This window comes from Brachycentrus maculatus, unplaced genomic scaffold (assembly GCF_059751285.1).
Source record: "Brachycentrus maculatus isolate JH-2025_06_01 unplaced genomic scaffold, ASM5975128v1 h1tg000004l, whole genome shotgun sequence".
In the NCBI taxonomy this organism is placed as follows: Eukaryota; Metazoa; Arthropoda; class Insecta; order Trichoptera; family Brachycentridae; genus Brachycentrus; species Brachycentrus maculatus.
Window position 1 is genome coordinate 438,558 of NW_028280759.1, and position 18,739 is coordinate 457,296.

The following is an 18,739-nucleotide window of genomic DNA, read 5'->3' on the forward strand; positions in this document are numbered from 1 at the left end:
CCTTGAATGGTATTACCTATCATATTATAACGCGAGAGAAACTGACCGATCTTGCCATCTACCTCGGCGTAACTCAAGCGGACAGCGAGACAAGGCACACAAGGTGATGTGAATTCAGCGCGAGAAACACAAAACGTTGAACCATGATCCCAATAGAAGCATAAAGAATATTTAAAAAATGAAAAGAGTCTTGATTTATCTATGACATTGTTAATTTTGCTTAATGTCCTGATTGTGTAAATCGGTAACAATTGATTTCTTGATCAGCTGGTGATAACAAGGACATTTATTAAAAATAATTAACGTTACGTGTTACTTTTTAGGTTATAACTATTTTCATTAATTGATTCGGCAGTCACTTTGTGGTAAAAATCTATTAATTTTTACTTGGTAATAATACATTAATTAATGTTCCCACCGATAAGAAATACAAATTTTAAAAAATTAAAATTAAATAAATAAATAAAAATAAGAAACAGCTCCTACCCCCTCTTCAACCTTCAACGTCCCAAGGACCCAACTCTAAAATTTAGAATTAGCTTCACATACGGTGTTTGAAAATGATGCGGAATGCATCGAAACACGTGTCACAGTATATTTTAAGAAATAGTGGTATTTACTAAGTAAAACATACATTAAAAATATAAGTATTTTATTAGTTAGTCTCTTATTGTAATATGGTCAAATTAAGACTTGGCTTACATGATATTTGAAAATGATGCGGAGTGCAAGGAAACGATTAAATTAATAAATTGACGAGCAGGTCTCGATTTTTTGAAAACTTCGCTCAATACCTAACTAACTAACAAACTATCACACCGCTTCCTCGTAGGAGTAGTCGGAGAAAATATAATGCCACAATACTCATTATTTGCAATCTTCGCCTCTTCTACATACATTCCCTTACACATCATCATCATCTTCTAAAGGCAGCGCCTTGTTGTGTCAGCTACTTGTCTCTGTCCCTTACACATACTGCCCGATTATTGTGACTCCTGACCGGACCACTATCAAGTATTTGACATACTTGAGCTTGCCAAGTTTTTCTTGGTTTTTCTCTATTTCTATTACCAACCACATTTGCCTCATAATTTTTTAATGCTTTTTTTAATTCAATCGATAATATTTAGTAACAACATTTTGAGTATGTCTAAATAATTGTTCATAAATCTTGATTATCTCCAATCAGGAGTTATTTTTTATATTGTTTTTTTACATCTCAGCAAATATGTAAAAGTACCTGGAAATCTTTGAATTTCCAGGGCTTACGACCATCATGAGCTTGGTTATATATTTAGATTTATAAAAATTATTTATATAAAATAATAATTATTAAAAACTTGAAGTATTTTCGTGAGTAATAACTCACTTCCTAAAAGCGTTTACAGATAAATAATGAGAATATTTCCAGAGGAATTTTAAGCTTCTTTCTGCAAAACCAGTATGATCGACCATCAGTTATAATTATATAATTTAATAACTGATTTGAGCCGTTGAGGCCTTGGGTAACTGGTTCCCACAATCTGAACCTAAGGTACAACACTGCCTACTGAAGCATGTAGCGTGTATTTACGTCAATATTCACGTAATATCATGCTCGCGAAGCTAAAATTAATATCAAAGCGTTTATTTGATACTTAGCGGCGATATTTATAAAATTTCATTGACGTTGTTCGTTTTTGATGCAATTAATTGGTATTACGAAATGGCAGAGGTTCATGTTATTTGAATTTGACCATTAGCTCGTTACGTCTGTAGACCTATTGAGCTAAGTTGCTATTCTTGTGGTTTATATCTCTTGATGTAATATAACTTCATCTAGGATTTTTTTTAACATTTGTAAAACCTCATTTATACTTTAAGGACAGTCTAAATGTTGTAAATAAATAAACTGGTCAAATTATAAGATAAAATAAAAAAAATGGAAATGATGTTTTCTAGAGTTTCTCAAGTATGTGAATATAAGACAGGATTCGGACTTGACATACAAATAAAAGAGTTTCTTTACAACATTTTGAGTGTGTCCAAATACTTATTAACAAAATCTGGATTTTCTCCAATTACAGGAGTTATTTTCATATTATTTTTTGACATCTTTTCATCTCACCAATATATGTCTCTAGTGAAGTTCTAGTGATTCAAGAACAATGTTTCAAAATTGGTTCATATATATATATAGAATTTCCGAGAATTTGAGTAGTTTGGTTGTCAATAATGGGTAGAATTGGTGAACGTTACACGTGTGTAAAGTGATCACTTGAACCAGCCTATGACGGTCGTCAGCCCCGTAAATGCCCAGACTTCCATATTCTTCTTCATCCTTGATGAGATGTCAAAAAATTATATGAGAGAGTTTCTACTTAATAAAAGCTTTTCTTATCTTAACATAGATGTCTCTAGGAACTCTAGTACGCTGTGTTTTGAGTTTGATAAGTATATCTAGAAGTTTCAAGAATTTGAGTAGTGTGATTGTTAATCATGGGTAGAATTGGTAAATGTTACACGTGTGTAAAGTGATCGCATAAACCTGCGTATGAAAAGTCGTTAAATTTTTGTAACTCGTTAATATACATTATTCACCAGTCTTTCGTTGATTTCGGTAAGCTTTTTATTTAGCATAGATCCTTATTATAAATGTGTGCCAGATCCTTCCCGAATTATTTAACAATTTGTAAAAATATATCCATGGATTGGTTTAAGTGAGATCATATTTTACACTGTGTAAAATTCACTGTACTACCTATGATTGATAACTATACCACTAAAATTTTGGAAGTTATATTCATGCTTCAATTGAAAATGTCTTTTTATATTACCTTAAAGCAGCTTCTAATTCGTGGATATACTCGAAGTATTGTGTTACAAATATGTATCTTAAAATAAATAAAAACCTTGCCCCAAAGAAATCCATTAATAGATTATTAAGTTATTTAAATCACTATAACTATTATCATTGCTTCGAATCACTTAATTATATGTGCTTATAAAGTATAAATTAATAAGCTAGGCTTCATCTGGATTTTTTTTTGATTAAACAAATGTTCTAGTACGTAAAAACAACAGCAAAAAATCCATTAAATTTTCTGCTGCTGTTATTTATGAATTTAATTGACTGTCTTATAATTTATGAAACAGATGGCCGATAAAACCTTTGAAAGGGCATCTCGGGTACGAGAATTTATTACGAAAAAAACTTATTGCAAACCAGTTGTGTTTTTGTTAAATCGACTTAGACGGATGTTGTTTTTATTTAGATAGATAAAGGTAAACAATTCGTATTTGAAATTAAAAAAGGAAAAATATGCGTACTTTCAAAGTCATGCTACTAAAATTGAAAAAAATCACGAAATAAGTAATGAATAAAACACGTTTGAAATACCTCTGTGAAACAGTTTTTTTTAGTTTTTCCCATATTTCGAATGGTTAGATATTGATATTATTCAACGACAGAAAATTGCCATTTATTGGGTGAATATATATATGTATATATATATGTGTATATAGATATATATATATATATATATATATATATATATATATATATATATATATATATATATATATATATATATATATAATATATATATATATATATATATATATATATATATATATATATATATATATATATATATATATATATATATATAAATATATATATTTATATACTTTTCATAAATTATATTGTAGGTGTACAATATAATTTATGAAAGGTATAGAGGAATGCAGACCTCCGTTTGAAAAGATATTCCAAGCATAAATATTGAAATATTTTCAATAATTGATTAGGAAGTTGTTTTGTGGTTATAATATCATTACATTTTTTAATAGATTTATATTATCCACTGACACTTCGTGATGGAATTGCATTTTTAATTTATTATTAGATTAAAACCAATATTTTTAGCTTTTCCACTTTTTTATTTGACCAGCGACCGGGTTTCGTCGTTACCGACATCATCAGACTGGTGAGAGGCTATACAAATTGATAAGTTATATATAAAAGAAGGCAGGAGTTGATAACCATGATTTGAAAAAAAAAAAAAATGAAAAAAAAAAAAAAAAAAAAAAATTATATCAAATCATGGTTATCAACTCCTGCCTTCTTTTATATATAACTTAACAATTTGTATAGCCTCTCACCAGTCTGATGATGTCGGTAACGACGAAACCCGGTCGCTGGTCAAATAAAAAAGTGGAAAAGCTAAAAATATTGGTTTTAATCTAATAATAAATTACATTTTTTATTAAAATTTCACTTTGTAAATACCATATATTATAAAGAGGAAAGATATATGTGTCATATTAATTTGAGACAATTAAAAATTGATATCTCCTCCGTAGGATAAATAATATCAAGATAACACTGAGTCAAGTTCCCAATGCACCACACAAGAAGAATATTGTTTGAATGTCTGTTAAAAAAAATTACTAAAAAAATTATATTGGTTGTTGAACAGTCTCCTTTATCTATAAATAACGTATCTCCGATCATGATATTACAAAACATAATCCATACATATTTTATATTTTTTAAGGCCCAGTATTCGTTAAGTCGCAAATTAATTTTCGCTAAATCCTGTTAACATTTTACGTAGTTAGTTTTTGTCTTAATATACCACTTTTATATTGAAAAAAATATTATTAACGAGTTATTAAAGTTAAGGAGTAAAGAAAATATGTAAAAATATTATTTCCATTGTATATTTTCATTATATTTTATAAAGAACAAAAAAAATATTCAGTATACATTCTTTAAAAAAATGGGGCGTAAACAGACACGTGGTCTCCTGTGGAATGCATTCTGTGAATAACTCCTTAAGCTGGCTAAGTGATTTCTAAAGTAGTTATTTTCCAGTCGTATTTGTGTGCGTAATGTATTATACGTACAAATATCGCAGATAAATACAAGATTTAACTAGGATAACTATAGGTATGGAACCGGTATGTTAGGTATTTGTGCAATTTGTGTCATACAACTATTATTATTCGCTAACTCGTTGGTATTTTCGCAAAAATATTTTATGGACTACAGAGTTATGCAATCAAACACAGGTCTTTTTTAATATTATTTACTATACAGGTTTATTTATCACTTCAAATTGGACATTTTACAAAAAAATGGACCTTTAACAAATCAAATTAGACATTTCACAAAACAATAAGGACGTTATTGTATTTTTTTAACAGAATTAAAAAATATATATATTTTCAAAGAAATATTCACATTTCAAAGTTGTATTGAAAGTCTTTTCTGAGAACTTCTTTCAAAAACGGTCAAATTTAAATTGGCCACACTATACTTTGTGTTTTTACAATTAATTTTATTATCACTTTGATTTCGTATTTTCCTTTTTACTCCTATCAGACATTTATAGATGCATATGTAATAACACACGAATGTCGATAAAACAGTTATTATTTTAGCCATTTTTAATATCATATAAAGAACGTAGATTATAACGCTAAGTTATTTATATATCTGAAAGTAGGCCTGGTATTACAGAGAAAAGATAAATCGTTAACAACAAAGTGTTGATAAATTTACCTTTCTTTACTTTTAGACAATTATTTCTAACGACTTTAGCATTTTTTCATCGGCTGTTGGTCAGGATGTTTATGATATCAATAATATAAATTATGTAAAATTAAAGTTATTATCATCATGTTATCAGTGTTAAAATCAGTGTTGAAACGAAGCACCTATATTTTTTTAAGAAAGAAAATGGAGATCAGAGCATCCTAGAACTTACGAATCAGTATTTGGCTGGTTTGGGTGATCACTTTATAAAAAGTGTAAAGTGTATAAAGTGATCGTCCAACATTCTGACGATTATTGAACGTCCAAATTGCATTATTTTTTTAAATATGAATTTACAATATATATATTTTTTCAAACCCTTATCCGCACCCTAATGATGCATAGGACACTGCATTATATAAACACAGTGTTATCTTGATCGTTAACACATGAAGGTGATCATCCCTCCGATAAATATTAGAGTGAAAAAAATCACTTATATTTATTTGACCCCCCCCCCCTGGGAATCGAACCCGGGACCTCCAGAACGGTAGCCGAGCGTGCTGACCATTACACTATGGAGGCAGACGAAAATATGCGCACTGTTACGGATTCCTTTCATGTGTTAATTATAATTTTGATAGATATGGAATTTTCATTCCGAATTAGTCCACATATTTTTTAGGATGGAGTACCTGAAATAACACTTAAATTTTTACCACAGATATATAGTTCTATTTGACCACTATCGTTAATATCGTGATTAATAATATTTGTAGTGTCTAAAAAATAAATTATAAAATGAGTTATATACAATAACGCTAAAGCTTTTCATCATAATTCCTGCCCAGGTGTAAAAAGCTACAACAAAAATTTATTGCATCTTTAGAGAATCGTGACCATCTTACGAACAATAAATTCCAAACACCCGAGCGAGAATAAAAAAGTTAATGGATTAATACCATCCGAAAATTCAATGATGGATTTGCTGGTTTTACCTACGATTCAATTTGAGCAATATGGAAATTCCAACAACAACTTTTTGCGCAAAGCACAAACGGGAGGAAATAAATAAAACAGGACGATGAAGAATGCCGTTCAAGGAAAAAACAATTGATTATAAACAGTCACGAAGGGCACTAACTTGTCATGTCAGTTTGAAGGTTTTCAAGTAATGCATGCCTTACATTAAATGTGGGATGACGATACCTCACTACTTTGTTGCTTCATTTAATTCAATAATTTTAAAATAAACAATTCGTATCATCCTAAATAGAGAATAATTATTAATAAAACTTTATGTCCGTTCATGCGAACAATCTTTTTCAAACGTGAACCTTCATCAAGAGTAGAATTAGAAATCGTATGATTTAGAAATCTGGAATCGTCCCTGAAAATAAAAACAATTACTTACAAACCTGACAATCTTTACAAGGACATGCAAAGCCATATTTTATATTTTATATTCGTCAGACAAAGTCATGATCTTTTTTATTAGTTGAATTTTATAAAGTCAATTTACCGTGTACCCATCAACATAGTTGTAAAGTTTAATGAATGTATCTCTCTCTATTTCTTCTTCTTCTTATTCTTATTCTTCTTCTATGGTTTTTCAAGTATCTAGACATTATTTTTTTTTAATAATCTTCAATCGTTGTACTGTGGATATTTGGCTTAGGAGCCAAGAGTAAGAGGTAGGCCTCTTACTCCACATTATAGAGGGTTGTGGCCCATTGCGAAGCAATGACTCTGCTCCAGTTATCCCTTGACTGCGCAGCATGTAGCGCTTCAACCACCGAGGTACCTGCTGCTGTCTTAACTTGATAGGTCCATCGTGGGGGTGATCTTCCTCTCCCCCTCCAGGCTACCAATCACAACCAGTCGTTCCAGGCTATCTTTTTTGCCACGCCCAACGTGTCCAAAGAACTGAAGAATCTGTTATGTACAAACACTGGCTAGAGTCAAACCATCTCAATGCAACGTTTGACGAATGGACTCGTTGGTACGTCTAGCTGTCCATGGAACTCGAAAATTTGACTCCGTTGATAATAAAATGAATTTTTGATCATTTACGAAATAAAATTATTAAATAGGAAATTTTTGAAACGATTCGGTAAACAAATGCATTTTTGTGCTTTTCTAAACATCATCTCGCTCTTACTGCTGATGGAGGAGCATTCCATACCATCGGTCCCGTAACAGCAAAGGCTGATGAGTTTGCCGACCACTATGCTAGGCTGTAGTTTATATGACCAACTACATACTCATAGTCCAAATTGACCAAACTTACATGTACGAATGCGGATATTATCGATTTGTGAATACGACCACAATATAATAATTATCCTTGAAGGTAGCCACGAATATTTTATTACTCATCAGGAAGTGAGTTTAGATTAAGTAAAGGAGGCGTACCAAGGAAATATTTCCGTCAAACTAACCACTAGAAGGATGCGGTCGATACTGGCGTATTATTATAGGTAATTAATTAGGTAACGATATTAAACCAATTGATAAAGGTATAACAGTAATCCTTGATAAATATAACAATTTTTGTAAAACACTAGCTGTACAATAACACTACACGTCACTACCATAATCATTACCAAAAATTATAATCATATGCATTAGTTAGTTATACAGACACCGTGGCGCAAATCTGCCTCAATTTCCACCAATCGCAAAATAAATTCAAGAATGATTTATTTTCAATTGGTCTGGATATTTGTGATGTATTTTTCACATTTACCTTTCCAATTCTTACGCATGTGATTAATATTTTATGTAGGTGGCGTTTAAATAGTGCTATGATAGTGACATATAGTATTACATTTTGACATCTCAACATATATGAAAAAGAATATGTAAGAGTGGGTATTTACAGGGCATATGACCTGCCAAAGAATGGTTAAATAATCACTTTGTACACTGCAACATTCACTTACTCTTCCCATGATTGAAAACTAAACTACTACAATTTTTACAGAACTCCTATAGATGTCAAAATGTAAAAATAACTCCTTAGTCTAGAAAATCCAGATTTGTGACCAAGTTTTTGGAGACACTCAATATGTTGTACATGTAGTATTATTTTCATGCCAGTGTAGTGGTTGTCCTGACGAAGAGACGGATTACTAACATTTTGCAAAGATAAAATATTAACGTACATATGGTATTCTAAAAAAATTGTTTAGTCAGCGGTCTGATTACCCACAAAGGTGTGATGATAAGAAAATCCCAAATTATTATTTTATCTTTTGTGGTCACCCAGTACTAAATTTGTTTGAACTTTGATTAATAATATTTTAATTACCTGGCCGCAGATTAATTATTTGGTGTCATTGCGGTTACGAACGTTCAAGTTTGGTGTTGAAAAACCTTAAATTATTGGTAATCTAAGACAGGAAATGGACTAGCAGCCTAAAGAAGCCGGGGTCAACTGCTTTAAACTTCTAAAGTATTGCGTTCTGCAGTTGCAATACAAATATCTCATATTATTTTTAACATCTCATCAAAGATGAAGAAGAATATGGAAGTCTGGGCATTTACGGGGCTGACGACCGTCATAGGCTGATTTAAGTGATCACTTTACACACGTGTAACATTCACCAATTCGAACTATTATTGACAACCACACTACTCAAATGCTTGGAAGTTCTATATATATGAACCAATTTTAGAAACCTTGTTCTTGAATCACTAGAACTTTACTAGAGACATCTATTGGTGAGATGTAAAGAAGCTTTTTATTAAGCAGAAACTCTTATATTAGTATGTGAGGTCCGAATCCTGGATTATAATCACAATTATGAGAAACGCCAGAAAATACCCATTTTCATTTTTATTATTAAGCTTATAATTTGACCAGATAATTTATTTACAACATTTTGAGTGTGTGTACTTGTTCACAAAATCTGGATTATCTCCAATTACAGGGGTTATTGATTTTGTGAACAAGTATTTGGACACACTCAAAATGTTGTAAACAAATATCTCATTCCATATTCTTCTTTATCCTTATATTTATTGTTCTATCCCAACTCATCGTCTTTGTAGACTGTTGGGGCAGCTCTCCTCGTCTTATTTACGCTGGTACACATCAATGTTGACAATCGTAGGTAAATAAAAAAAGTCATGACATTCGACAATGCGGCATTTTATGATACAAGATAAACTTTATTAGTAATATAAAAAAAAGTTATATAATAATTTATCTTTTATTACACTTATCGGCAACAAGTACATACACCTGTCCTGAGGCGGAAATATATAAGTAATTCCATTTTTTGTTTTTTTTTAGTAATCTTTACAAATTACGCAGCCATTATTTTGATAATAACTGTGTATAAATAAAATTGTAAATTTTGAATCTAAAAAATTTACAAGCCAACACGCCGCTTCCCCTCAGAACAAAGGTTGACAGAGAGAATAGAACGCCAAACCAATCAGTCTTTTCGCCTCTTCCACATTCATGCATCTCCTCATACATAACCGCCGATTACTCCGACTCCTGATCTGACACGTTTTCCTTGGTCTTGCACTTCTCCTATTTCCAACTACATTCGTTTCATAATTTTGTTTTACTGTTCTTTTTTTCTTCACTCATTCGTTCCACGCTCCCAAACCAACTCAAAACGGCTTTCTTCATTTTATAGAGAATACTTGAATCTCTAAGACCACTTTTTGAGTTTTTTTTAGTGAACACGACTAGTTTTGAGAACATCTGTAGTTCTCGAAAGTAGTCGTACTTACAATTAATAAACTCAAAAAGTGGTCTTATACGAGTGTCTTCTTTCCATATTTAAATGAGTAGGTACTTCCTTGAAACGGATTTAAAAATAATAATTCAATATTTGTTTTGGATGTTCGGTGCTTATTGATGTTAAATATTTGACACGATCGCCAAACATTCATCTTCAGCTAAATATTTTAATTTTATTTATTTTTCCATTTCTACAATTTATGTGCATTGTGGACTTATTTCTAACGACCATATTTTAAAACTAATATAAATAATATTTTTTTTATATTCCTAGGATATGACAATCTTTAATTAAACTTTAAATTAAAAATATATTCTTGTATTGAGAAAAGGGTCACAATTTTTTTCTTAACAAATCAGACAAATATTTCTCAGTTTGAAATTGTATTTGTATTTTGTATTTTTATATTTAAATGTTTATGGATGACGTGTGAACTCTTTCCTGTTCATATTACTCCATCGATCATGCAGCCTTTAGTAGTGCATCCGAAACTCAACAAACTAGACCATTAGAGCCACAACAGAATGGATACAGTCCTCGACGTATACTTAGTGGATGGGATCATTAGGACCCCCTTGACATTCTGCACTCTCTATATTTATATTCATGTGTACATATATATATATATATATATATATATATATATATATATATATATATATATATATATATATATATATATATATATATATATATATATATATATATATATATATATTATATATATATATATATATATATATATTTTTTTTTTTTTTTTTTTTTTTTTTAACTCTTTATTCCAGCTTGACTAAGTGGTGGGTGCAATACTTAGTCAGCCATATATGTTTTACAACATTTTATTTAAACAATGAAATTAGAAATAAGAAGGAAATAAGAAATTGAAAGAAATATTAAAAAATAAAAATAAAATAAAATAAAAATTAAAATTAAAATAAAAATAATAATAAATTTGGAGAGATGTAGACGAAAATTAGCTCGCTGGCAAACGCTCGCTGGCAAACGCATATATATATATATATATATATATATATATATATATACATATATATATATATATAAATATATATATATATATATATATATATATATATATATATATATATATATATATATATATATATATATATATATATATATATATATATATATATATATATATATATGTGTGTATGCGTGTATGTATGTGTGTGAATATCACTTTAAGTAAACACCTATTTCTTTTAATGTTTTAGTGTGTACTTTTTGCATTATATTTTATTTAATGTACTACATACATATAACTTATAAACCTTGGAGACTTACACACTTTTACAAATATAAATTATTAATAAAAGCAAGATTTTGAATTGACGACATTGCGAAAGTTGAGATGAAAAAACTGTAATGATAATAATTATATTTATTTTTTACAGACAAAGGAGAAAGCATATGGGACCACATCACCCACACAGACCCAATAGCCGTGTACGACCACACGACCGGCGATGTCGCTTGCGATTCATACCATCTCTGGAAGAGAGACATAGAGATGCTTCTCGAACTGGGAGTCGACTTCTACAGATTCTCGATAGCCTGGACCAGACTTCTTCCCACGGGCTTCAGCGACAAAGTCAGCGAGGATGGACTTAGATATTACAACAACATCATTGACACCCTTCTCTACCACAACATCACTCCAATCGTCACCCTTTACCATTGGGATCTGCCCCAGAGGCTGCAAGACCTCGGAGGATGGCCGAATCCCTTGATGGTGGACTATTTCGAAGACTATGCAAGAGTTGCCTTCCAAATGTTCGGAGACAGAGTGAAAATTTGGATTACCATCAATGAACCAACTAATATATGCTTGAACGGTTACGGACAGACCTGGGTTGAAGGCGGTCTTGCACCGGGCATCAACTTCCACGGAATCGGAGAATACCTATGCGCCCATACTGTAATCAAAGCTCACGCCAGGGTCTACAGACTGTATAATGATACCTTCAAGCCCCAACAAAAAGGTTCGTTTGAATCATCAAATATTTACATAAATTCTTGACAATTGTATTATATTCTGAAGACCACACACTAATTAAAATGACTAATCAATCAAATTCTAAGGTAACCCATTATCGAAACATGAATATAATTAAAATGTGTATTGCCCTTTTTGAGATCAAACAAAATTACATCGTTCTTATTCATTTTTATTTGCCTAAAGATACAATTTTTAATGAATGGCTAGCAGGGTCAATAAAAAGCCTTAGGTATTGCACTGCCCTTTTAATATTTCCCTCGACGATTTTATCAAATCAAAAATCGGCGTGGATTTTAGTGTTTTTTCATATTTACATATATCGTGTCTGGAATCCTAAAGTCAAACATGCATTTTAGCATTACTGCCATACACATTCCACCAATATTTTAAATAGTAGCAGGACTCCATATATAAAACGAGCAAAAAATATTTGTAAAAACCTCTTAATAAATGTATATTTCATTACCTATGTAATGAAATTGTTACTAAATGAAGTACGTTACTACTAACGGGGTTTTTACTATACAAAAGGGTTTACTTTATTTTTTTATTTTTTTGTTTGTTAATTTAATAGGTTAAAAAAAATCAATTTTTATTAATTTTCAAGACATTTCTACTTTTACCATCTAAAAATTAATAACACATTTCTCTACAATAAAGAGACTAAGCTCCTGTGCTTGGAGAGAGACTCACACTTATTATTTATTGTTTATGTTTGTTGGTAACATAATTTATTTTTTATAATAATTATTTTTTGTGAGTTTTTTTTTCTTTCTTGGATTAACATGTTTATATATAATTCATTTAATTATTTTTTAGCATTTTATTTTATTCAATTTTTCTTATATCTGAAGTAAGGTTTTTGAAGTACTTGGTTCTCAAATATTCAAAGTACAGTTGGAATTGTTTGAGGTGAAAAATTATTTAATACAAACCTTTTTTTATTATTTACTCTCTCAGACTCTGAATCATTCACCCTACGTATATGTCAATATTATTGGTATTTCAACTTGAGATGAAACATTTATCATTTTAATACGAAAGAAGATGCAAGTCTGAGCATTCGTTGGCTTGCGATTTGGCGTTTGGCTGGCTTAAGTGATCACTCTTTATACACTTGTGTAACTGTGTATTTATTTTGTAATTGTTTTATCTATTACAGGGAAAATCGGCATCAGCTTAACCGCTCCGTGGGTCGAGGCTGAAACTGAATCGCCAGAAGACAAACATGCTTCTCATACGATCATGCAGTTCTTGGTAAATATGCAACTTTTTGTTTAAATTATGAAATAAACAAATAAAAATACAAACAACAATATTTTTCTGATAATTTTCGTACGTCACGTCGAGCGCCTGCGTAGCAATACTTAATATGTTGACCGTTGTATTTAAGTATGCTAGACATTACAATTACGGTTTTAATGACTTTCAAAGTGATAACATGTTGTGTTTTTGGAAAATCTATCGAAGTAAACATAAATGTAATTTTTCGTTTGTTCAAAATCTTAAATCTACTTTATTTATTAACCGAGTGATTTGAAATGTTGATGCAACATTGAATTCGAATATGCGCATGTTTTTATATACTGCGATACTTAAAAAATTGAAACAACTTTTTTACCTCCAATGGCAGCGCCATCTGTTAAACTGTCAGCTTTTCTCGTCTTCAAGTTGTAGGTGCTTCTATCATTTACAACCTCACCTAGGCCATGCCTTCGAATCATGTTATCTTTCTGTAGCAACCATGATTTTTTTGGTCTTCCTCAAGATGTCTTTCGAGGAAGATCCATGCCAATCGCCTGGTTTGCAATATGTTCAGGTTCTCTACGTCCTATGCGCCCATACCATCTCAATTGGCTTTCTTCTGCGTTACAATTGATATCAGTTACAACTAGGCTTCCACGAATGCGTGAACTCTTTATTTTGTCTACAAGGGACGCTCAGGCTGACCATCTAAGCATTCGCATTTCAGCAAATTCTAGTTATCTAGAATAGGTTTTATACATCGTCCAACATTCGGGGCTATAGAGGAGTGCGTGTCTGACAATTGTTTGGTAGGCTTTTCCCTTAGTTGAAATTTTTTGGTCACAAATTTATTTATTTCGAAACATATTACATACATAAATCATATACATATAATATTCCCGCTGAGTAATTTCTAATCATCAATAATTTTTAAAGCTAACCCATTGTGGAAACAAAATTAAAATTGAAATGTGCATTTCTTGTTTTGAGATCAACCAAAATTACATGGTCCTTAATGATTTTAATTTGTCTAAAGATACTAATTCTAATGAGAGGCTAGCTGGGGTGTTGAAATGCCTGAGGTGTTTTTCCTTTTTAATATTTATTTCGACGATTTCATTCAATGATACATAGGCTTGGATGTCTGATTCAAAGGACTCTCGTCACGGATCGAAGCTTCAAAGAGCCAGTGTATCAACTTGTCTTCGATTTTCCAGCTCGGGTGGTTCGCCAATCCCATCTTCACGAAGGAAGGTGACTATCCAGCCATCATGAAGGAAATGATCGCCAAGCGCAGCAAGGAGCAGAACTACAGCTTCTCTCGCTTGCCTTCATTCACTCTGGAAGAGGTGGAGTACATAAGGGGAACCTACGACTACTTCGGCCTCAACCACTACACTTCCTTCATCACCAGATACACGGAAGAGAGGGAGAAGAAGCCCATCCCGTCACTCGAAGACGACTATGGTTTCCCGAGGTACCAGAACCAGTCGTGGCCAGCATCTGCCTTCGAGTGGCTTAAGGTGAAATATATTTGCAAAAAAAACTTATTTTTATCAGGGCTCGTGACATGGTTGAGTAGATTCAATATAAGTATAAAAACACAAGTTTATTTTCACTTGTTAATGAGAACAACCGCAGTTCTCGAAACTGGTCGTGTTTACATTCATAAACTAAAAAAAGTGGCATTTAACAACTTTATTCACAATATTTTGATTTTGTCTAAATTATTTTTCACAAATCAAGGTTTGTTCGCTTAGAAATTCATTATATTGATGATATATCTCAACATATGGTAGATAAACTATAACACAGAAATCAATTATAAATGGGTGATTTCGTAAAATCTTGTAATTTTTTTTTTGATTTATTATTATTAAAATATTTCTTATTTTATAAACATTTCCTATTTCTTTTTTTTATATTTATCATGTTTTTTCAAATGGTTTTCTGGATTTACAATTGTTACTAGCTTCATACTTCACACTATTCTAATAATATACGAATATATAACATTTATTATATTGTATACTCACTCACAGCGTATGCCTGTCAGTTTTTTAATGTTTATATGTGTGTGTGTGTGTAAATTGAAGCATACACCAATAATATATATGTGAAGTCAAATGTAATAAAAAAAAGTAATAAATCAATAATTATTTTAGGCATATCCAATTGGGTTGAGGAAGCAGTTGACTTTGATCAAAGAAGACTATGGAAACCCAGAAATCCTCATTACGGAGAACGGTATTTCCACTGTCAAGGGATTAAGGGATATGGTCAGAGTCAACTACATGAATTCCTACTTGGAGGCAGTTCATCAGGCCGTCACAGAAGATGGAGTCAACGTCACAGCCTATACCGCCTGGAGTCTCATGGATAACATGGAATGGACAGACGGATACACGTGAGTCTATCTTTGAATAATTAAACATTTATCTCTAGCACATTTGTTTTTCTTGTTCTTATTCTTTAGCCTTCCGTTCTCCACTGGATATGGACCTCTTCCGTATCCTTCCATTTTTTTCAGCTTGTTGCTGTTTGCAGCCAGTTTCTACCCCCACAGTCGTCGGACCATCTTTTTAAGGTCTTCAGATGCCTTTTTTATTCTCCCAAGGTCTCCATCTCAACATTTTAGGGGTCCATCCTGTCTTGCAACATGTACCGCCCATTGCCACTTGAGTCTTGCCACACGATCCATGATATCCGCTATTTTGATTTTGTTTCTTATTTTATCTCTCAGGCTTAAACCAAAAGATGAATCTTATCAAACTTTAAATTACGACTATGCTAATTTACTTTAAAATACGACGTTAAAAAAACTCTTGTCAAAAATGTCTAGTTTTCTGGACTCTATTACAGGCAGAAATAAGCACTTTAACGTCAATTCTTCAAGAAATCAGTCTTAAATATTTGTGGTACGATTCCAAAAGCGTTATTTTACAATGTCTAGTTTAGTTCACATTTTTTTAGTTGTGTACGCTCTTTCTATAAAACCATATAGTTTTTTTAGTTTATTGTCTGTCCTTGCCCGTCATTATTTCGAATCTTGAGTTATATTTTAATAGATTACAATCTCAAACAATATAACAATAAAATCATTATTTCTACCAAGAAAATGGATAGTACATTAGGATGTAGAATGTCTTAATGAAGGTTATTTGACCGTTTATGCGATTTTGGCTAGTTTACATGATTAAAGTTATTTATATAACAGTCTTTCTAAAATTCTCCTTTTAATTCATCGTTCACTTTGTGTAATACCACTTAAAAACACTACTCCATGACTACCGGTTACGGAATAACTATTCCACCATCAGGTCAAATAAAGACTAAATTGAAATGGTTGCGGTCTCCTATTTATGTAAAACATAAATTGTCACAAAGTGAACGATGAGTGATAAGGAGAGTATTATATTACCAAACCAAAAAGATTTTTTTCTTTCATTTATTATATTTATTTGACAGTCACCCAGAAGGAGGATTTTTCTGCCAGTGTCAAATCTTATTTTTATTTATAAACAAAATAATAATAATAACAATTAATAAATTTTTCATGGTTTAAATGCGTTTAGCTTTATCATTTTAGAAATAATGCAATTCTAGAATTAGGTTCAGAAAGAAGGGAGGATACTTGGGTGGGGAGTTTGATTCCTGCCTGTGTTAAGCTATTTATAAAATTCTCCTTCTCTGTTGTGAGCGGACATCGTAAGAACGCATGGTTTTGCATCTCCTATATCTTATTCACATTCGCAATATGGTGATGTAACGAACTTGGTTTTAATAGAAAAAATTATCTTTATCTTTTCAGGCAACGTTTTGGGCTGTACGAGACTGATTTCGAGGACCCCAATAGAACCAGAGTCCCCAAGATGTCTGCCTTGGTCTTCAAAGAAATCGTCAGGACCCACGTGCTAGATCCTCTGTACCTGCCTTTGGTGCCGGAGAAGCCCGCCGGTCCTTGGGTTGGCCTCATCCCAGTCATCGCCATTCTTGTCGTGGCCATCTTCCTCATCAGTTTCATCATCGTGTTGAAGAAGATCGGCAAAGAGCGCATCTTGAGCGCGGTGCGATCGATCAGGCCTTCCAAAGACGCTTGTTAGTGGACTGGGTTGGTAATTTTCTGACATATAAAATGTTGAAGAATAGAGATCTGAGAATATAAAATGTGAGTGGATACAGCCAGACTCTTGGATAATGGAACTTTGGAATTATGGAACAATTGTTATTCGAAATAAGTTTTTCTTCATCTTCAAATCCTGGTCTTCATGATTGAGGATGGTGGATTCTTTGACATTAGTGGTGTTCCATTCAAGAACTCGAACTATTCTATGCTATCTATCTCTGTCAACTCTCCTAAGATATTTTACCATGAAAATATCTCCCTGTCTTGTGTTTGACAGTCAAAAAGTAGTGTTCTTCTTCTGTGGTCTCAATCCTGTGGATTGGTCTGCATCTTGTCCTTACAAATGGCACTTCCTTCGCCACTCCAGTCTATTTTGCGAAACCGTCTTCAGGGAAGGAGCTCCTTCTGAAAGTAATATACCATATATAAGTGAAACCATCCTCATTGTTGACTTTTAACAAAGCTTCAGTTGACTCTAAATTTTCTCAGTTTTATCGAGTGATAGTTCTAGCCAAACCGATTCCAGTAAGACGAGAGTCTTTCGTATTTACTCGTATTTTCTGGCGTAAGAATACACATCTGTATGGATTTTTTGTGATATAAAAGAGGAAGTACATTTTAGTCATATTGTATTGTTAAGATCAAATCGATACTCTTAAGGTTTACTAGAATTTTTTAATAATTATTTTAACACTAAGTTAGTTGACCTCTCCCAAGAATAACAAGTTTCCCTTCTGAAAACGAATGAATAATAAAATGTATTATCAAAGGTTAACTGATAAACAATTTATCATGAATGGATAGATGTTGAAAGACCCTGAATTCACCCGGAAATCGACATTGAATATTTTATTTAGAGAGCAATGCATTGAATTAAATTATCATTATTATGACAAGAAATGTTTTCATATCTTATAAAAAATATTTCTGGTTTTGATTATCATTTTTTATACAAAATGTCAATAGGTCACAAAAAATCAATTATATTAAAATTCATCATTTATAGATCAAACATATATTACGAACTTGATTTACAGATAAGTTATAATAATTGTTCGACAGTC

General features: G+C 31.7%; 1 protein-coding gene across 1 annotated transcript in view; it reads left to right on the plus strand.

Moving 5' to 3' along the window:
- Window positions 1–18,391, plus strand: part of LOC148313885 (myrosinase 1-like) — a 31,115-nt gene extending 12,724 nt beyond the window's left edge. The window contains exons 3-7 of the mRNA XM_088271738.1: window positions 11,700–12,287; window positions 13,467–13,561; window positions 14,767–15,072; window positions 15,715–15,956; window positions 17,361–18,391. Of these exons, the coding sequence (XP_088127864.1) occupies window positions 11,700–12,287; window positions 13,467–13,561; window positions 14,767–15,072; window positions 15,715–15,956; window positions 17,361–17,652 (1,523 nt within the window). The 3' untranslated portion in view covers window positions 17,653–18,391. The remainder of the gene's footprint in view (window positions 1–11,699; window positions 12,288–13,466; window positions 13,562–14,766; window positions 15,073–15,714; window positions 15,957–17,360) is intronic.
- The last annotated feature ends 348 nt before the right edge of the window (window positions 18,392–18,739 follow it).